The sequence below is a fragment of the Balaenoptera borealis genome (genome assembly GCF_965194805.1).
Source record: "Balaenoptera borealis genome assembly, chromosome: 17".
NCBI classification, from domain to species: Eukaryota; Metazoa; Chordata; class Mammalia; order Artiodactyla; family Balaenopteridae; genus Balaenoptera; species Balaenoptera borealis.
This window is the reverse complement of record NC_138876.1, coordinates 69,339,643-69,362,447: the sequence shown is the minus strand read 5'-3', so window position 1 is coordinate 69,362,447 and position 22,805 is coordinate 69,339,643. Positions and strand designations below refer to the sequence as shown.

Sequence of the window (22,805 nt, the reverse complement as noted above, 5' to 3'; positions counted from 1 at the left end):
TGAGTGAGGAAAAGGACAAGATTCATCATTCCAATGGTAACACCTGTTTCTTGACTCAGCTTTCTATAAATTATATGTAGGTAATTTTATGGAATTTTCAGATTTCTCCCGAGACAAAATTATCATGGTGAAAAGTTTCCAAATAATGTTAGGATCTTTGTAGTGATGCATATTTCTTATTGCTTCATTTTAAAATAAGACTTAGTACAAGTAAGTTTTATAAAAGCACCATTTAGGAAAAGATGTCTTGAATAATTCAATGGGAAGCTTTAAACACTTTTATTATAAACGAGGTAAACAGAACCCTTAAGGAGACTTTTTATCTACTCTGATTTTAGTATAAAAGTCTACCTCACAAGTTTAAAAAACTCATGTCAGGAGTGTGTTTGTTTTTAATCTCTCAGATTACTATCTGAAGTCACTAAATAACTCAAATTACAGATATTTGAATCTACTGGGGTACTTCATATTCATGGACTCCATTTCAAACCTAGTGAATCAGAATCTCTGTGCACGGGACTCTAAATTCTGCATTTCTACTCCTCAGTTGATCTTTGTTTATTCTAAAGATTGAGAAATATTGGAATGAAAAGTCCAATGAATCAGAGGGTTGTGTTTTCAGAATTGTCTCTATAGTGTTGTTAAACTTTGGACTTTGTTTCTCTAAGCTGCTTTTCCACCTGTAAGTTAAGTTTGGATGTAAAATGTAAGGGTGGAGCAGAAGAAAGGCTGAAATTTGAGGGAATAAACATGGAGTAAAATTGAGGGTCAGGTCCCTTAGTCTGTGGGTTCAACATCTCCAAAGGCACAAAGTCATTAAACAGCTACAGTCTAGCCAGCCAGCACCCTCTAACTACATTTTGGATTTTTAAACATGAATAAGTGAACCAAAAACAAGCAAACAAATGAAAAACCAAACAAACAAAACAGCAGAGATGCCCGAAATAAAGAAATAAGAGCCAGAGTAAGTGGGAGCTAATGCTGTGGTGATTCATTGAGACCTAAGATTTGGATGTAGGTCTTAGGCCGTGGGGTCTGAGGTCTTACTGTATATAAAATCTGCTGATTTGGCCCTGGGTCTGCTTAAGGCAGGGGAGCTTGTATGATGATGTTGTATAAAGCCTGATACCTGGAAAAGCTGCCTCAGGTATGAAAAGGGAAACAAAATACCTGTACTTTCCAGCTGTGGAAAACAACAAGGAAGTTTACTATCTGTTCTAAGGTTTGGATGAAAAATATAAATGTATTCATCAGAAATCAAATTCTCAGGTTTGTACTTTGATGGTTGGGTCCCAACTTAAACTACCTATATTATTAGGAACCCAAAATTATAATAAAAATTGGGCAGCCTCATTAAATATATTTTGAATTAACAGAAGTTAATATTAAAGGTGAAATTTGGCAACTTTGCTTGAACACTTAGTACTAATTTTGATAGTAATATCATGTCATTTAATAGGGGGTTATATTTAAATGTCCTTTCCTTCTGTATATATTTTTGTGTTAATGCTAATTTAAAATTTTCAACATTCATATTTATCTCTTACAAAAGCATGACACAAGATCTACATTAATTTTTTATTCTGTTATATCAGAGGATTTAAAAACAATAAACTTTTTAGTTTACAATAATTTAGAATTCCAGAAAAGTTGCAAAGATAATACAGAGAATTTCCATACTCCCTTCACACAGTTTCCCTTATGGTAACATGTCACATTACATTGGTAAATTTACAAAACTAATAAACCAATACTACTATTAACTGACCCTCAGACTTTATTTACTCATGTTTCCTTAATCCCTGCTAGTCTGTAACTGTCTCTCAGTCTTTCCTTATTCTCCATGACCTTGAACCTTTTGAGGAATTGTATTCCTCAGGAGTTTTGTAGAATGTCCCTCGATTGGGATTTGTCTAATAGTTTTCTCATGATTAGACTGTGGTTATGTATCTTGGGGAAAAAGACCAAGAAGGTGAAACGCCCTCATCATTTAATATTGGAGAATATGTGCTATTAATGTAATGTTACCCTACACCACCAGGCTAAGGTAGAGTTTTCTGGCTTCTCCATTGTAAAGTAACTTTTAACCCATCTTTTTATACAGTTCTTTGGAAGCAAGTCACTAATTCTTGCCTGCATTCAAGGAATATGTCATCCAGATGACTTCTGGCCTCTACAGTTTCTGTTAAGATGTTAGCTGCTACCATTATTGAAGACCCTTTGTATATGATATGTTGTTTTCTCTCTGCTTTAAAGATTCTTTCTTGGTCTTTGTCTTTTGATAAAGTGACATGTAGGTGTGGATTTCATTGAGTTTATCCCACTGGAGTTTTTTGAGCTTCTTGGATATGTAGATTAATGTTTTCATAAAATGTGTGAAGTTTTCAGCCATTATTTCCTCAAATATTCTTTCTGCCCCTTTTTTTCTTACCTCTCCTTTGGGGGCTCCAATTACATGTATTGTATTTGGTATGCTTGCTGGTGTCCCACAGGGCCTCTGAGGAACTGTTCATTTTTCTTTTGTGTGTGTGTGTGTGTGTGTGTGTGTGTGTGTTCCTCAGGCTGAATCTGGATTGATCTGTCTTAATCTCTTTGATTTTTTCTTATGCCTGTTCAAATCTGTTGGGGAGCCCCTCTAGGGAATTTTTCATTTTAATTCCAGAATTTCTGTTTTTTTCCCTTTATAATTTGTATCTCTTTGTCATAGTCTCCATTTGGTGGGAGCTTATTCTTATACTTTAATCTATTTTACATGATTTCCTTTAGTTCTTTGACTATATTTCTAGTAGCTGATTAAAAGTCTTTGTCTAGAAATTCCATCATCTGGGCTTCCTCAGGGAGAATTTCTTTTGACTGCCTTTTTCCCCCCATTTATGGGCCATACTTTCACGTTTATTGTGATATCATGATTTATAAATCATGTCATTTTGTTGTTGTTGTTGAAAACTGTACATTTAATATAATATAATGTGGCCACTCTGGAGATTGGACCATCCCCACCCTCCAGGGTTTGTTGTTGCTGCTGTTTTTTCTTATTGTTATTGTTATTGCTACTTTTTGTTTACTAACTTTCCTAAACTAATTCTGTAAAGTCTATATAATTTGTTGTACACAGATACTGAAGTCTTTGCTCAGTAGCTTAGTTGTTAGCTAATGGCTGGACAAAGTATTGAGGCATGCCATGAACAGTCTAGAAGTTTACAACTCTGCTTACACAGAGCTTCTAAGTCAATCAGAGGTGAGAGGTAGATCCGTATCGGGTCTTTCCTGAGCAGATTCATAGCACTGCACCTCTGTGTGGCATTTCTAAATCTACACGCCTATGTCAGAGCTTTTGAAAGCCTCCTAGGAACGTATCACTTACTGTATTTAAAAAAAATTTTTTTTGGTAAGCCTTTTGTTTGCCTCAGGAAGCTGCTGTATAAAACTATAGCCCCTGATTGTTTTTGACAAATGTTATATGGACAGGGTATCTCATTGAGTGAGCTCTAATTCAGGTCAAACAAACAAACAAACAAACAAAAAACATTCAAGTGAGGCATTTCCAGGCAGCTTGCATATAGGTCAAATAGTGACAACTCTCTAGATATTTGGGGAAACTCTAAACCTGTTCTGCCCCCTCTAGTGGACCATAGGCTGTTTGTTTCATAGCTACCATCATTGTGAGGATGCTGATTTTCAAGGCTCCCACAGAGCAGGAGAGAAGGATATTAATACTGGGTAAAATAAAACCCTACGTAGTCATTGTTTCTATTGAGATTCAACTGCTTTTCTTTAATAGATATTCTATGGATTGTTGCAAGCCTTCGATAAATTTCCAGAGTTCTGAAGAAGTTGATTTTAGTGATTCTTGCTCATGTTGTGTTCTCATTGCATTTATAGAGGAGCACATTTTTTGAGATCTCTATAGCTGCATTCCAGAAGTGCTTCTCCTCCCCTATTTTTCTTGATTTTATCAGCCTAGTTTTCTCTTTGAGGAACGGGAGTATGCTATCTTCATAATAGGTTATAAAATTGGACAATATCTGCTTCTTAAAGTCCTGTCTCATGAGAAGCTATTAAAAACAAATTTGTGGTAAAATAAGTTTTGAGAAATTCTACATATCATTGTATTTGAGAGGCTCTCAATTTTAAGACATACCATTGACATCCCTTTTCAAGAGGAGCAAGGCAGCTCTATAATTTTAAGTGAACAGATCAAATGTAATTAGCATCCTGGCTTCAAATGGGGGAAAATATTGTTCATTGTTGACTTGAAAAAATACTATAGAGTCTCTTCTAAAATATTTACATAGTAAAGTCACTGGGTAGCCCAACAGCAACAAGATCTGCTTGATTGTGTTTATCCCAGGTTTTTTTTTCATATTTACTTAAGTCCTTTTTGCAGAATGCCTATTAATGCCTATTTTCTGAATGCCTATAATTTGCAGAATGCCTATTAACTGCTGGAAGAAGAGGTATTCTGGGATTTTAGGAAGTGCTAAACTAATCTAATCCTCTCAACCTCAACTCTTTCAATTTAGTGAAGAAGAAATTGATGCTCTAAGAGATTGTGGGCTTGCCATGTCCCCCAGTTAATAGCAGAGGCGGGAGTAGAACCAAGAGCTCTTCTTTGGATCCAGTGATGTTTACCTCCATTGCCTCATCTTTCACTAATACCTCCCTTCATTCCCCTTTCCAGGGGGTGACACAGTTTATGCTGCGACTCTTGAGAACCAAAGTGCTTAGAGCAGTAAGTAAGGCTGTGGGATTCTGCTGTCCACCTAGGATTTAGCCAGGCTTTTCACCTTGAAGAAAAACCTTTGTTCTCCTTAACCAAACATCAGGTCATTTCTTTCCAAGCAGTCTCCCAAGATTTGTATGTGCACAGTGCTTGAGGCAGTGGTGTGAGGGTACCACAGCTGGTTATTTGCCAGTCCCAAGATAAGGACTAACACCCTATCAAGTGAAGGGTAGAAGAGGTGGGTAGAGGAGCAGCGGACTGTAGATAACAGAAAGACCAAAGTGAGTTAATAGACAATTATGTTAAAGTGTCAGGCTACATTATACTTGGAATTCCCAAGATTTTAATTGTATTAGGTTGTGGCATCAGAAATACAGACTAGAATGAAACATTTTTAGATTATTGCATTTTGTTTTCATAGAGTGAGAAAATATTAATATTATATTAATACTTATATTAATATAAACATAGTGCCAGATACATAGTATATGCTTGGTAAATATTAGTTAATTCTAAATTTTTACTTTTAGGCTAAGCATATATCGTATGAAATGGTTACTATCTATTTTAAAAAATTAATGACAATATTAGTGTATCTTCTGTCCCACAATGACTTTTGTCTCTCACTTACTGTTAGGTTTCTATCTACCATTACTGATGTTATTATTAATGAGGTTGTTCTTACTCCTGCATGGAATTTCTTCCTAGCACTTGCTAGGTTCTCACTTCAATTTACTAATGGACTCATTTTTTTATTGTGAACACACACTTAATATTCACTTAATATTCTCAGTGGGAGTCTGATTTCCACTTTTTAGATGCTATGATGGAGTGGGAAAAAAACTAGGAGTCAGGAGATGCATTTAAGGTCCTATTTCTTCCCTGTGGTCCCCAGGCTAATAAATTGCAGAGAAAGGGCTGACACTCAGGTGTATCTATAATTGTTCAATTCTCAGATTTTAACTCTCAGAGATACATTAACTACATGGGAATAAAGGAGAATGCTCTCCTCCAAGGTTCTCTGCCAAATACTTTTTGCCTTTTACTTACTAACCAGGAATGATTTATCTTTTCACTTGTGAAGCTACAGCTCGTTTTTCTGTTATTCTTAATTATTCTATGTCTTTTACATTCAACTTGTTGCCTTTAATATGCCTTGACATTGCAGAAGAGAGAAGGATTTTATAACCCTAATTTGGGGCAAAAAGAGTGACCACTCCCTTGGGTGGGCTCATGGGTGGTATGACTGTCTTATGCAATGCTCTTACATATTATCCCAGGCTGTAAGAGGTCATCTCATATCTACTAATTGGGATACCTGCAGCCATACGATCTTTGATCTCAGCCTACCTTATTATTTCATTCTTCTTTTTCTTGCTACTTCAGACTTGTGCTTACTTTTCTCAAGCTAAATTTTAAAAAACCAATTAATGAACTATTCCTTCCAGAAGATGCTATATTTTCATTGTCTCTGCTAGGCTAAAAGTTTACTAGCATAATCTCTTAGGAGGTAGTGGAATATTTGTTATTAGGATCTGGCAAGAAATCCTAGCCTGAAAATAGACACTGTAGCTTAAGAAACTATTTGTGTAGGCATAATAAAGAGGGTATATGAAGATAGACTAGGAGTTCTAAGGACAGAATTTCAAAAATGTGGCATAATAAATCTTTTTCACTGAGAGAATTAGCATATATTCTAATAGATATATAATTTAATAATAAATTGGGAAAATTGACACATGGCCTAACATAAATAAAACTACAAAGTTTATTTGGGGGATATATTTAGAATTATAGCATTCAGTTTCTCCTTAAAGCCTACTATGAGTAATTGACATTTTAAGGCTTATATAGAAACATATGTATCTCTAAAAAAGGAGAGAATGGAAGAGGACTGACATTTATTACATTTTTGCTGTTATGTGCTATGTAGTATCTCCTTTAATTCTTGTGACAACTTGATGTGTAGGTGGTATTACTGATTTTACAAACTCAGATTTGTTAAAAACCTCTTCCCAAGGATATACAATTAGTAAGTGCAATTTAATTCTAGCTTAATCCAAAGCCATATGTTCTACTCTCAAATGTCATTGCATTTCTAAAAGCTTAAAAAAGGAGGGAGGGGGAGGGAATGTGTGTATAGATAGTATCAAGAAAGGAATTATTTCACTGAGCACTGAAAGAATTTGTATCGTAAAGAAAACACTATAAAACATGAAAATAAAGAAAAGTGACATATAAAGAAACAAGCAGTAATACATTTGGGTAGGAAATCTGCTTTTAATATAAACTTCAATTTGATTTACTTATATTTACACTGTGCTCCAAATTATTATCTATAGGCAAAGTCATCCAGAAAATTAAAGGCGGCATATGTGATAAACATAAAAATTAAAATTTTGACAGAATAAAATAAATAACATTTAGTAATTACATTAAGCATGTTTTCAATCCCATAGTATGCTATTAAAAATAGAACAACTGTTCAAAGCATGCTGCCAGATTTCTTCAAAATGACTTGTTTTGAAATGTTGACTAAATATCCCGAAACTGTATATCAACTTTAGTATAATTAAACATTCTTCAGACGAAAAACATAGCTTTTTTTCTATATTCATAAGCATAAATTATACATGACTCCCCTTCATATTAGGACATAAAGGTTTATCCATTTGTTAACATTTAAAATGATGTTCTGAAAGTTTCTGCTAGTTATATAAGGCTTTATAATTTATAAATTGCTTCCACATATTTAATTCCAAAAATTAAGCTGTTAGGGAAAATTTAGTCTTACTATTCTTATTTTACACTGTAAGTGTTCAACACATATTTATTTAATAAATATTTATACATTCAATATTTACTTAATAAATATTTACTAAATGAATTGAATGAATGAATGAATAAATTTAGTTCAAACTGGTTAAGTGACTTGAAGATCACTTGAGCAGCGGCCAAGCCTCAGTCTCCTCTTCTGATTATTCAGAGCCCATAATGTCTCTCAAACATAGACAAATGTGTGTAATAAATGATTTATTGATATACACAGCAAAACACGATACATTCAGCGACGCTGCACATGTTCAGTGTGTTGTTCCTCTGTCGTAACGATGGTTCTATCAGAGTTACAATGAACATGGTGCGTTCACACAGCATTTACATCAGTCCCTACACATGCCTGCGTGATGCACTGCCCCAGGCGATTTGTGTTGCCGTTTTTCACTGAATAAACCACTCAAGAAGAAAGAAGAGGGTTCTAATCTGTAAACAAAAATATTATCTTTATTAAGATGTTATTTATCTAGACTTTATGGCTACTCTCTCGTTGCTTGTTCTTTCCCCCACCAAAGCTGCTTCATTTCTTACATTCCCACAATTATGGGGAATAATGGCCTAACCCCTGTACCGGCAGCCCTGCTTCACTAAGGCTGGACACCTAAGTCAGTTGCCATACAAGAATGTTACACCAAAGTTCAGTTCAGAAACTTGAGATCGTTTACTTCTGTCTCTTATTCCTGTTGTGCTTGGCTACTCTGCCTTGCCCCACTGCCCCTATCAAAATAAAATCTTCTCATGTATTTGTATTCTTAACCACTGTTGACATATTTCCCAGATCTTTCCACTGTGGCCTGTGGAACAGGAATTTGATTTGCAAACTGATCATTCTTCAGTGCTATTCAAAGGACACTCTCCACGCCTTTTTTGCCTTATTTGAAATGTTCCTAGAAGACATTGCTTCCCTTTTAGCCTTCACCAGGGAAAGCTGCTCTTTTCAGTTGCCATGTGTCAAGCACCATGAGATAACATTAATATTCTACCTGAAATTCTCCTTCTTTTTAGGCTTATGCCATTTGTCCTGTTGTCCTGTTGTCTTTCCTTGTCACTATAATCTCATCAGTCACTGCTGTTTTTTCGTGTGGGGTGCTGACATTTGGTTCATTGGTTTCCTCTCTACCACACTCTTATCATTAGGAAATTTTAACTTTCATTTGGGTTATTTATCCAATGTCCTACCATTAAAATTCCTTGGCCCTCTCAAGTCTAGTGCTCTTCTAAGGAAGTGTAATTTTTTTCTTATCAAATGTGAAATAGCATCCTACTCGAAGATCTTAGAGTACTATAATCTACAATCTACCCAAACCTTCTACCTTTCAGATTCTCTATTTCCCACTAAACCCACACTTCAGTCTTCCTTTGGTACCCAGACACTTCACTACTCCTTTTTCTTCAAGTATGCCAGACCACAGCTGGCTTCATCCTTCAGCCTAAGGTCCGTGCTACATAGAACAGTGATGTTCATCTCTTGGGAACTTGTAAGAAATGCAGTTTCCTTGGCCCCATCCGACATCTACTCAGTCAGAAACTCTAATAGTGGACTCCAGCAATCTGTGCTTTTTGTTTTTGTTTTTGTTTTTCATAAATTTATTTATTTTTTGCTGTGTTGGGTCTTCCTTGCTGCGTACGGGCTTTCTCTAGTTATGGCGAGCAGGCGCTACTCTTTGTTGCGGTGCGCGGGCTTCTCATCGCGGTGGCTTCTCTTGTTGCGGAGCACGGGCTCTAGGCACGCGGGCTTCAGTAGTTGTGGCATGCGGGCTCAGTAGTTGTGGCTCGCCGGCTCTAGAGAGCAGCCTCAGTAGTTGTGGCACATGGGCTTAGTTGCTCCGCGGCATGTGGGATCTTCCCGGACCAGGGATCGAACCCGTGTCCCCTGCATTGGCAGGCGGATTCTTAACCACTGTGCCACCAGGGAAGTAACAATCTGTTTTAAAAGCCCTCCAGGTGATTCTGATACACTTAAAATTTAAGGGAACCACTAATATAGAGCATTAATTCAACTTCTCTCTTGCCAGAACCTCTAATATCTTTGGGTGGTAAAGGACATTCAAATGTGAATACATCATTATTTTATTCAAAGCCCCTCTACGTGTAAGATTTCTAAAAATTTACCAAGTTCTCCAACTTTATTCAGCATCTACTTTACATATAAAATCACCACCTTGAATCCAAATGTTTTTGTAGTTCTTATTCATCTAAATTTGAATTTTCTAAAACTGTCAAATACCAAATGCTTAATGATACTTCCAAAGGTGTTTCCCTTTATAACTCTCCTCTGTGGAGGATGCTGAGTGATGCTGACTTGCTCAAGGTCATGTGCATGAGAAGGGGTTGAGCCAGAATTTGAACTCAGGTCAATCTGAGTACAAAACCCATGCTTTTATATCTTGCTTCTAAATTTTATGAAACAGCCATTGCATTGCCATGCCTCTTTACTCTAGCTGAAGCGGTATTTACCATTGTAGAATTTTAAAAAGTGAGTTATATAAAAATCTATTATCAAATAACTTTGATAAATATCAGGTAAAATAGTTCTCTTTATTATAAGACTTCTAAGAGCCTTTAATATGCTGGTGTGTATTTTGATCCTCCAAAAGGCCGATGGTATATTGCTGTTGAAAAGTCTTTGATCAAGGAACCATTTGTTTGTGGATCATCTATATTAACAGCTTGCAGGACTAGTGTTCCAAGATCTGCTTTGGAAAACTTGGACTTAATCTATTTCCTTTCTCTTCAAGAAATGTGAAGGTTTATCTCCCTTGATGCCCATATTTCATTTTCTTTGATCTTCTGTTTTATATCCCTGCTCTTTTTAACTAGAATACTCATGTCCCCTTGTCCTACTAGGCACTGCTCTTCTGCCTCAGGAATGCATTCAGAGGAATTACATTTAGTGTTTAATATTATGCGCCAAGCATTAAAAATATAGGGTATACATGTAAATATGCACTACCTCATGCAAATCTCATAATAATTTTGTGACAATTACGTTAAATTACAAATGTTATAGGATCACAATATGTGACATGTATATATCCAATCCTGAATATTCTGTGTTATGGTAGCAGTCCGTAGAGCATGACTTTCCTGCCAAACCCCTGCTGGACATAAAAATTTATGACTGTGATTTAGATGGGATCTTCCTACAATCCACGTATAGATTCATAACACTATCTGGAGGGGCATTTTGCCCTAGTGTTCATTTAAGATCAGAAAAAGTTTAAATTGAAAATGACTGAATTATGAAATGAGAACATACACGCTATTAAACAGTTAACTTGTGTGTCATTGCAGTCACTATATACTCTGAGTGTAGTTTCGATATTAATTTCAGTTCATCCTCATTAGGAATTGGTCAAACTGCAAGGGAACTGTGTTTAATGGACTTTTTCTTCCTGGTCCAGCATATAAACCTCTTCTTCTTTCATTGCGCAGGTCCTGCTGATCTTCTTCTCTGTGTACCGTGCTCTTCTTGTCCTGCACTGGTCTACTCTGGTAGGTCTGCTCAGGGCACTTAATGTCAATGTCAGGGAATGACGGGCACCACTTGCAACTACTTGAAGTTCAGATTTTTTTAAAATACGTAGTCCTCGTGACCTATAATGAGAAAAAGATTTTCCTCCAGCTGCTCTGCATGATGTTTTCTCTTTGTTTTTGTGATTTGCGTGGATCTCATGCTCCTCATCGAGTCTGTAGTCTCTTGTGCTGAGGAAGTGGGAGGAGGATTTCAAACCCCTTCTTCCTGGCAGGAAAATGACTTTTAGGTATATGTGAGATGAGAACATATACCCCCATTTGTGCAGACCATGGACTCTATGACACCATTAAATATATCTTAGAGATACAGCATCTCAAAACAATTTCACATCCGTGGACATGGGGTTACTCTATGGGCTGGATATATAAAGATGAACAATTCTCAGTATCTTCTCTCAAGCATGTTACAGAGGGAAGTAAACGGTCGAGTGTGCCCTTAGCACTCGTAGAATCATAAAATATCAAAATAAGAAAGAATTTGAGAACTATCTACTTCTCTTCCCATCTCACGCTCGTCTCTTCTCTGCAATATCCCCACCAAACAGTTCACTAGCTTCTGTATGGGCACCTTGAGTAATGCAAGTACACCACCTCCTGTGCTCTGCTCTAGTCGCTCAGTGACCCAATCGTTTTGTATTAAGAAATCACCTAAAGAAATAATTTCTTCAATGCTGTGTAGTTATCAGAATATTATTATGCTCATTGCACATGTTTTATAATAAAACTTGGAAAATGTAAAAAATGGAAACAACCTAATGGCCAACAAAAGAGAATTGATTTTTAAAAATTACAGCAATCTATATAATGGAATAATGTGCATCTCTTATAAAGAATGAGATATATATTAACTCGATATATACATAGATTTGTACTGATATTAACTGAATCCATCTATCTATATCGATATATACTTTGATGTGGAAACAGTTTTTACAATATTGTTACATAAAAAAGTGAGTCACAAGACAGTATACTAGATACAATTCTTTTTTTGTTATATATAATGCATAGACACATACACAATCATATACAGATGATTCTTGAACAATGTGGGAGTTAGGGCACCGATTCCCTACATAGTTGAAAATCCTCATATAACTTCACAGTCAACCCTCCATATCTGAGGTTTCACATCTGTGGAGTCAATCAACCATGGATTGTGTAATACTGTAGTGTGCATTTATGGGAAAAAAATCTACATGTAAGTGGACCTGCGCAGTTCAAACCCATCTTGTTCAAGGGTCAACTGTATTTCCATCTGCAGAATACTGTCTGGATGGTTAAAAAAAAATGTCTTGAAAAGCTATCTGCACCCCCATGTTCATTGCAGCATTATTTACAATAGCCAAGATACAGAAAAACCTAAGTGTCCATCAATGGATGAATAAATAAATAAAATGTGGTATATACACACACACACACACACACACACACACACACACACACACACACACACAATGGAATATTATTTAACCATAAAAAATAATGAAATCTTGCCATTTGCAACAATATGGACAGAACTTGAGGCCATTATACTAAGTTAAATTACTCAGACAGAGAAAAACAAATACTATATGATCTCATTTATACATGGAATCTAAACAAAACACCAAGCTCATAGATACAGAGAACAGATTGGTGGTTTCCAGAGGCAGGAGGTGGGCAAAATGGATGAAGGTGGTCAAAAGGTACAAACTTCCAGTTGTAAAATAAATAAGTCCTGGGGATGTAATGTACAGCATGGTGACCAAAAACAAACAAACAAAAAACACATGAATTTCTTATGTTATACAAATGTTTAAAACCTACTTTAAAAGAAATTACTCTCCTATTTTGCTCCAAAATCTGAATCTTCATAGCTTCCTTCTTTCTAGTTCTGTTTATTTTTGTATCACAAGCAAAACTTGTATCCCTCTTCTACGTAATAACTCTACCATTGCAGGAGCGCAAAGATCATGTGGTTCTCTTTCTTAGTCCTTCAAATGTTCTTTGCATGACATACAGGCATACTGCCCTTCAGACTAAGAGATCCAAATGAGTAAATCATTCATGTGGTTTATACTAAATAAAGGCCTCCAGTGAATCAGGAACTATGCCAGAGAAGGACACATCACTGTCACAGGTGACAGAAGCTTACTAGATGATGAAGTCACACATTAAACATTACTTACATGCAATAATGATGATTATTATTATATAAGCATTAGGTTGAGATAAGTGCATGCAGCAGGGGGATCCTAGCTTGACTACTGGTCAAAGGGCCCTGAGAAAATGATATTTAAGACCTAAAGGAGTAAGCGAGAGAGAGGAGTTGGCAGGGTTGGTTGGGATAAGTAGAGCTTTCCAGATAAGGGGAAAAGTATGTGCACACATAACCCAACTCCCTTCCTCCCTTCCTCCCTTCCTCCTTTCTCTCTCTTCCATCAAACAACTACTTATTGAGCAAAGACCATGCACAAAGGGTTCTTTCAGGTCCTGGGAGTCATTCGGAGATCGATATTCTTCTTTCAATGTGTTTATGGTCTAGTGGGTGAATCAGAAATATTAAATATAACTCAGGTACAAAGCAGAAAAAAAAACACATAACGTATTCTTTTTTTTTTTTAACATCTTTATTGGAGTATAATTGCTTTACAGTTGTGTGTTAGTTTCTGCTTTATAACAAAGTGAATCAGTTATACATAGACATATGTCCCCATATCTCTTCCCTCTCACATCTCCCTCCCTCCCACCGTCCCTATCCCACCCCTCTAGGTGGTCACAAAGCACCGAGCTGATCTCCCTGTGCTATGCGACTGCTTCCAACTAGCTATTTATTTTACGTTTTGTAGTGTATATATGTCCATGCCACTATCTCACTTTGTCCCAGCTTACCCTTCCCCCGCCCCGTATCCTCAAGTCCATTCTCTAATAGGTCTATATCTTTATTCCCGTCTTGCCCCTAGGTTCTTCTGAACATTTTTTTCTTTTTTCTTTTTTTAGATTCCATATATATGTGTTAGTATACGGTATCTGTTTTTCTCTTTCTGACTTACTTCACTCTGTATGACAGTCTCTGGGTCCATCCACCTCACTACAAATAACTCAGTTTCGTTCCTTTTTAGGGCTGAGTAATAGTCCATTGTATATATGTGCCACATCTTCTTTTATCCATTCATCTGCTGATGGACACTTAGGTTGCTTCCATGTCCTGGCTATTGTAAATAGAGCTGCAATGAGCATTGGGGTACATGACTCTTTTTGAATTATGGTTTTCTCAGGATATATGCCCAGTAGTGGGATCGCTGGGTCGTATGGTAGCTCTATTTTTAGTTTTTTAAGGAACCTCCATACTGTTCTCCATAGTGGCTGTATCAATTTACATTCCCACCAACAGTGCAGGAGGGTTCCCTTTTCTCCACACCCTCTCCAGCATTTACTGTTTGTAGATTTTTTGATGATGGCCATTCTGACCGGTGTGAGATGATACCTCATTGTAGTTTTGATCTGCATTTCTCTAATGATTAGTGATGTTGAGCATCCTTTCATGTGTTTGTTGGCAATCTGTATATCTTCTTTAGAGAAATGTCTATTTAGATCTTCTGCCCATTTTGGATTGGGTTGTTTGTTTTTTTGATATTGAGCTGCATGAGTTGCTTGTATGTTTTGGAGATTAATCCTTTGTCAGTTGCTTCATTTGCAAATATTTTCTCCCATTCTGAGGGTTGTCTTTTGGTCTTGTTTATGGTTTCCTTTGCTGTGCAAAAGCTTTTAAGTTTCATTAGGTCCCATTTGTTTATTTTTGTTTTTATTTCCATTTCTCTAGGAGGTGGGTCAAAAGGATCTTGCTGTGATTTATGTCATAGAGTATTCTGCCTATGTTTTCCTCGAAGAGTTTGATGGCGTCTGGCCTTGCATTTAGGTCTTTAATCCATTTTGAGTTTATTTTTGTGTATGGTGTTAGGGAGTGTTCTAATTTCATTCTTTTACCTGTAGCTGTCCAGTTTTCCCAGCACCACTTATTGAAGAGGCTGTATTTTCTCCACTGTATATTCTTGCCTCCTTTATCAAAGATAAGGTGACCATACCTTGGAGTGTGTGTGTTAGTTTCTGCTTTACAGATACACAGGAGGGAGGGCCCCTGCTGTGGTCTCCTCATGACCCTTCATGCCCCCTCCTTCCCTCGAGGGTCTCTAGGGTGTCTCTTCCCCCAGAGACGAAGGGCAGAACCATGACAGTTACCCCCACCCCCGTACCCCCAGGGAATGTAAAAAAAAAAAAAAAACTACTAGAGCTAATCCTTTTTGACCCACCTCCTAGAGAAATGGAAATAAAAACAAAAATAAACAAATGGGACCTAATGAAACTTAAAAGCTTTTGCACAGCAAAGGAAACCATAAACAAGATGAAAAGACAACCCTCAGAATGGGAGAAAATATTTGCAAATGAAGCAACTGACAAAGGATTAATCTCCAAAACATACAAGCAACTCATGCAGCTCAATATCAAAAGAACAAACAACCCAATGCAAAAATGGGCAGAAGACCTAAATAGACATTTCTCTAAAGAAGATATACAGATTGCCAACAGATACATGAAAGAGTGCTCAACATCATTAATCATTAGAGAAATGCAGATCAAAACTACAATGAGATATCATCTCACACCGGTCAGAATGGCCATCATCAAAAAATCTACAAACAATAAATGATTAGCTCTAGTAGTTTTCTGGTAGCATCTTTAGGATTCTCTATGTATAGTATCATGTCATCTGCAAACAGTGACAGCCTTACTTCTTCTTTTCCAATTTGTATTCCTTTTATTTCTTTTTCTTCTGACTGCTGTGGCTAAAACTTCCAAAACTATGTTGAATAATAGTGGTGAGAGTGGGCAACCTTGTCTTGTTCCTGATCTTAGTGGAAATGGTTTCAGTTTTTCACCATTGAGGATGATGTTGGCTGTGGGTTTGTCATATATGGCCTTTATTATGTTGAAGTAAGTTCCCTCTATGCCTACTTTCTGGAGGGTATTTATCATAAATGGATGTTGAATTTTGTCAAAAGCTTTCTTTGCATCTATGGAGATGTTCATATGGTTTTTCTCCTTCAATTTGTTAATATGGTGTATCACGTTGATTGATTTGCGTATATTGAAGAATCCTTGCATTCCTGGGATAAACCCCACTTGATCATAGTGTATGATCCTTTTAATGTGCTGTTGGATTCTGTTTGCTAGTATTTTGTTGAGGATTTTTGCATCTATTTTCATCAGTGATATTGGCCTGTAGTTTTCTTTCTTTGTGACATCTTTGTCTGGTTTTGGTATCAGAGTGATGGTGTCCTTGTAGAATGAGTTTGGGAGTGTTCCTCCCTCTGCTATATTTTGGAAGAGTTTGAGAAGGATAGGTGTTGGCTCTTCTCTAAATGTTTGATAGAATTCGCCTGTGAAGCCATCTGGTCCTGGGCTTTTGTTTGTTGGAAGATTTTTAATCACAGTTTCAAGTTCAGTGCTTGTGATTGGTCTGTTCATATTTTCTGTTTCTTCCTGGTTCAGTCTCGGAAGGTTGTGCATTTCTAAGAATCTGTCCATTTCTTCCAGGTTTTCCATTTTATTGGCATAGAGTTGCTTGTAGTAATCTCTCATGATCCTTTGTATCTCTGCAGTGTCAGTTGTTACTTCTTTTTTTTCATTTCTAATTCTATTGATTTGAGTCTTCTCCCTTTTTTTCTTGATAAGTCTGGCTAATGGTTTATCAATTTTGTTTATCTTCTCCAAGAACCAGCTTTTAGTTTTATTGATCTTTGCTATTGTTTCCTTCATTTCTTTCTCATTTATTTCTGATCTGATCTTTATGATTTCTTTCCTTCTGCTAAATTTGGGGTATTTTGGTTCTTTCTCTAATTGCTTTAGGTGTAAGGTTAGGTTGTTTATTTGAGATGAGATGTTTCTTTTTCTTGAGGTAGGCTTGTATAGCTATAAACTTCCCTCTTAGAACTGCTTTTGCTGCATCCCATAGGTTTTGGGTCGTTGTGTTTTCATTGCCATTTGTTTCTAGGTATTTTTTGATTTCCTCTTTGATTTCTTCAGGGATCTCTTGGTTATTAAGTAGTGTGCTGTTCAGCCTCCATGTGTTTGTATTTCCTACAGATTTTTTCCTGTAATTGATATCTAGTCTCATAGTGTTGTGGTCAGAAAATCTACTTGATACGATTTCAATTTTCTTAAATTTACCAAGGCTAGATTTGTGACCCAAGATATGATCTATCCTGGAGAATGTTCTATGAGCACTTGAGAAGAAAGTGTATTCTGTTGTTTTTGGATGGAATGTCCTAAAAATATCAATTAAGTCCATCTTGTTTAATGTATCATTTAAAACTTGTGTTTCCTTACTTATTTTCATTTTGGATGATCTGTCCATTGGTGGAAGTGGGGTGTTAAAGTCCCCTACTATGATTGTGTTACTGTTGATTTCCCCTTTTATGGCTGTTAGTATTTGCCTTATGTATTGAGGTGCTCCTATGTTGGGTGCATAAATATTTACAATTCTTATATCTTCTTCTTGGATTGATCCCTTGATCGTTATGTAGTGTCCTTCTTTGTCTCTTGTAATAGTCTTTGTTTTAAAGTCTATTTTGTCTGATATGAGAATTGCTACTCCAGCTTTCTTTTGATTTCCATTTGCATGGAATATCTTTTTCCATCCCCTCCCTTTCAGTCTGTATGTGTCCCTAGGTCTGAAGTGGGTCTCTTGTAGACAGCATATATACGGGTCTTGTTTTTGTATACATTCAGCCAATCTGTGTCTTTTGGTTGGAGCATTTAATCCATTTACATTTAAGGTAATTATCGATATGTATGTTCCTATTACCATTTTCTTAATTGTTTTGGGTTTATTATTGTAGGTCTTTTCCTTCTCTTGTGTTTCCTGCCTAGAGAAGTTCCTTTAGCATTTGTTGTAAAGCTGGTTTGGTGGTGCTGAATTCTATTAGCTTTTGCTTGTCTGTAAAGCTTTTAATTTCTCTGTCAAATCTGAATGAGATCCTTGCTGGGTAGAGTAATCTTGGTTGTAGGGTTTTCTCTTTCATCACTTTAAATATGTCCTGCCACTCCCTTCTGGCTTGCAGAGTTTCTGCTGAAAGATCAGCTGTTAACCTTATGGGGATTCCCTTATGTGTTACTTGTTGTTTTTCCCTTGCTGCTTTTAATATTTTTTCTTTGTATTTAATTTTTGATAGTTTGATTAATATGTGTCTTGGCATGTTTTTCCTTGGATTTATCCTGTATGGGACCCTCTGTGCTTCCTGGAGTTGATTAACTATTTCCTTTCCCATATTAGGAAAGTTTTCAACTATAATCTCTTCAAATATTTTCTCAGTCCCTTTCTTTTCCTCTTCTTCTTCTGGGACCCCTATAATTCGAATGTTGGTGCGTTTAATGTTGTCCCAGAGGTCTCTGAGACTGTCCTCAATTCTTTTCATTCTTTTCTCTTTATTCTGCTCTGCAGTAGTTATTTCCACTATTTTATCTTCCAGGTCACTTATCTGTTCTTCTGCCTCAGTTATTCTGCTATTGATCCCTTCTAGAGAATTTTTAATTTCATTTATTGTGTTGTTCATCATTGTTTGTTTGCTCTTTAGTTCTTCTAGGTCCTTTTTAAATGTTCCTTTTATTTTCTTCATTCTATTTCCAAGATTTTGGATCATCTTTACTATCATTATTCTGAATTCTTTTTCAGGTAGACTGCCTATTTCCTCTTCATTTGTTAGGTCTGGTGGGTTTTTGCCTTGCTTCTTCATCTGCTGTGTGTTTCTCTGTCTTCTCATGTTGCTTAACTTACTGTGTTTGGGGTCTCCTTTTTGCAGCCTGCACGTTCGTAGTTTCCGTTGTTTTTGGTGTCTGTCCCCAGTGGCTAAGGTTGGTTCAGTGGGTTGTGTAGGCTTCCTGGTGGAGGGGACTAGTGCCTGTGTTCTGGTGTATGAGGCTGGATCTTGTCTTTCCGGTGGGCAGGTCCACGTCTGGTGATGTGTTTTGGGGTGTCTGTGGCCTTATTATGATTTTAGGCAGCCTCTCTGGTAATGGATGGGGCTGTGTTCCTGTCTTGCTAGTTGTTTGGCATAGGGTGTCCAGCACTGGTGCTTGCTGGTCGTTGAGTGGAGCTGGGTCTTGGCGTTGAGATGGAGATCTCCTGGAGATTTTCACTGTTTGATATCACGTGGAGCTGGGAGGTCTCTTGTGGACCAGTGTCCTGAACTTGGCTGTCCCACCTCAGTGGCACAGCCCTGACACCTGGCTGGAGCACCAAGAGCCTGTCCTCCACACGGCTCAGAATAAAAGGCAGAAAAATAAGAAAGAAAGAAAGAAGAAGATAAAATAAAACAAAATAAAGTTATTAAAATAAAGAAGAAAAAATAATTATTAAGAAAAAAAAATGTTTTAAGTAGAAAAAAAAAAATGGACAGACCGAACCCTTGGACAAATGGTAAAAGCAAAGCTATACAGACAAAATCACACACAGAAGCATATACATACACACTCACCAAAAAAGAAAAAGGGAAATATATATATATATATATCTTTGCTCCCAAAGCCCACCTCCTCAGTGTGGGATGATTCGTTGTCTATTCAGGTATTCCACAGATGCAGGTACATCAAGTTGATTGTGGAGATTTAATCCGCTGCTTCTGAGGCTGCTGGGAGAGATTTCCCTTTCTCTTCTTTGTTTGCACAGCTCCTGGGCTCAGCCTTGGATTTGGACCCACCTCTGTGTGTAGGTTGCCTGAGGGCGTCTGTTCCTTGCTCAGACAGGACGGGGTTAAAGTAGCCGCTGCTTCGGCGGCTCTGGCTCACTCAGGCGGGGGGAGGGAGGGGTACAGAGGAGGCCGGGCAAGCCTGCGGTGGCAGAGGCCAGTGTGACGTTGCAGCAGTCCGAGGCGCGCCGTGCGTTCTCCCGGGGAAGTTGTCCCCAGATCACGGGACGCTGGCAGTGGCGGGCTGCACAGGCTCCCGGGAGGGGCGGTGTGGAGAGTGACCTGTGCTCGCACACAGGCTTCTTGGTGGCGGCAGCAGAAGCCTTAGCGTCTCACGCCCGTCTCTGGGGTCTGTGCTGATCGCCGCGGCTCGCGCCCGTCTCTGGAGCTCCTTTAAGCGGCGCTCTGAATCCCCTCTCCTCGCGCAGCAGGAAACAAAGAGGCAAGAAGAAGTCTCTTGCCTGTTTGGTAGCTGCAGACTTTTCCCGGACTCCCTTCCGGCTAGCTGTGGTGCACTAGCCCCTTCAGGCTGTGTTCACGCCGCCAACCCCAGTCCTCTCCCTGCGATCCGACCGCAGCCCGAGCCTCAGCTCCCAGCCCCCGCCCGCCCCGGCGGGGGAGCAGACAAGCCTCTCGGGCTGCTGAGTGCTGCTCGGCGCCGAGCCTCCGTGCGGGAATCTCTCCGCTTTGCCCTCCACACCCCTGTGGCTGCGCTCTCCTCCGTGGCTCTGAAGCTCCCCACCTCTGCCACCCGCAGTCTCCACCCGCGAAGGGGCTTCCTAGTGTGTGGACACCTTTCCTCCTTCACGGCTCCCTCCCACTGCTGCGGGTCCCGTCCCTATTCTTTTGTCTCTGTTTTTTCTTTTTACTTTTGCACTACCCAGGTGCGTGGGGGAGTTTCTTGCCTTTTGGGAGGTCTGAGGTCTTCTGCTAGCGTTCAGTGGGTGTTCTGTAGGAGCAGTTCCACGTGTAGATAGATGTATTTCTGATGTATTTGTGGGGAGGAAGGTGATCTCCGTGTCTTACTCTTCCGCCATCTTGAAGCTGCACATAACGTATTCTTGAAGTGTGGACATATCCCCTTGCCATCCTAGTCATATTTTTCTAGGAAAAAATAAATTCTTTCCAATCAAGCTGTATGGACAAGTAGTTCCAGTGCCGAAGTAGGACACATGCAGCCTGACCCACCTTATGCTGCTCTAGTTTTCTAAATTCAGTTTCATAATTCCTTCCAGGAGAGTAATTGTGTACATACCTTGCAGGTATTTCTCATTGGCCATATTTGGAGAGAAGCCAATCTGTTTTAACAGTCCAAGATATTTTTGTGCATTATATATGCAAAAAATCTTTTATACAGATACCAGAAATTGATATAATGGCAGTAAAATATGGTAAATAGAGGTAGTCCTCTAAGGTCAGTGTCACTGTAAAAGTTCCAATGGAGTATAGGAAAGCATTAAAATCCCAGTCTTCCCTTTTAATATGCTGTGCTATAGATCTATCATTAAGCACATCTTCGTTTGTTTTCTTTCTGCCTTACAGGTCTGTGAAGCAGGCAGAAGAAGTTGCAAGTGGTCCTTAAAGAAATGGCAATTATTCAAATCCTTATGTATAGTTCTAATTTTATTTGCTACGTGTAATCATTTAGAGAATGGTTATTTTTATAATATCAATAATGAACAAGTACTCTTGTAACCAGGGGTGCCTAAGTGTGTAATCAGAGAACACTAACTCTGGCAAAGCATTCTGGGGAGGTCAGGCTGCCTACTGCCTTTTGACTTGGTTAGTGTCCTGGGCTTAGATTACTTTATACCTAGTTATTAAGATTACTATTTGATACTTTAAAAATTGCCTGATTCAAATAACTTTGCTTAAAATTTTTCTGTATTTTAACTTGTCTAGGGTTTTCTACTTCTTATATTTTTATAATACTTTCTCATTTTTTAGATTAGTAAACATTGTACTTACCCACACGTGCCAAGACAAGCCATTTAGGTCTCTCCAGGAGTTAGCTATTGGTGTCGTCACCTGCCATATGTGGTTTTGTGCAGCAGCAAGAGGCGTGTTCTCCACCACTGCTCCTTCCTCGATTATCTTCCCTATTCTTATCAAAATAAATAATTGATATGTTAATTCACTAAAGCAGATCCTTAAGGAATGAAATGCATGGCCCAAAGCATATGCAATGAAAACTGTTTGACCATTTATCCGATTATTGAACCCAATTAAGGTTATCCATTTTAAATTTGATATATGCTCGCTTTTGGAATGTGTTATGCATTGATGCTAAATGAATGGAACTAAGTAAATGTATTGAGTATCTTACTGTCTGTTTTATCTTATTTGTCTTAATCTAAGTTTACTTTCTGGACCTTTAAGGCATATGGTTAAATTATAAAACTGCGTGTGTAACTGTCAAAGAAACAAACATTAAAGGCCAGAACATGGCTAAAGAATAAACAAAGAAATTCTGATTGTATGAATGAAGTCATAGTCCTAAATCAAGTAATATAATAAATTTTCTTATGTTAACATTTTTGTGTGCATGGGAACTCATGAGACTAATTTTCATCAAAGTTATTGTTTTTATGGGTAGAAACAAGTTAAAGGCTTAGAAAACAGTATATTTTTAAGCAGAAAAGAGAAAAGCCATGAGAATAAGTTTATGAGACCCGAACACGCCTCTATTTAAACATCCTTACCATGAAGAATATCTTCAAAAAAGTTCTGAGAATCCAAATGTTCTCCCTGTTGGGAATAGTCTTTCTTTAAAACATGTCACCCCAATGCCTTCATCTGAGCCGTACTTTCCTCCATCACATCCAACCATCACTTGGTCAGTTTTTGTCCTCCTCTTGTCCACAGACCATTTCCTGGAGACAGTCACCCTACTAACTGCCACATCGACCTCGGGAATCAGATCCACCAGGACGTCAGAGTGTGTATTGCTGAAAATGCTACCACTGGACACGAGTTAAGGTGGA

The 22,805-nt window shown here is 37.9% G+C and overlaps 1 protein-coding gene across 1 annotated transcript in view; it reads left to right on the top strand.

Annotated features, from left to right (window-relative positions):
• LOC309614729 (uncharacterized protein C8orf34 homolog) overlaps positions 1-22,805 on the top strand; it is a 393,717-nt gene that overhangs the window by 316,839 nt on the left and 54,073 nt on the right. Inside the window, 2 exon segments of the mRNA XM_082363485.1 lie at positions 10,994-11,053; positions 22,687-22,800. Of these exon segments, the coding sequence (XP_082219611.1) occupies positions 10,994-11,053; positions 22,687-22,799 (173 nt within the window). The 3' untranslated portion in view covers position 22,800.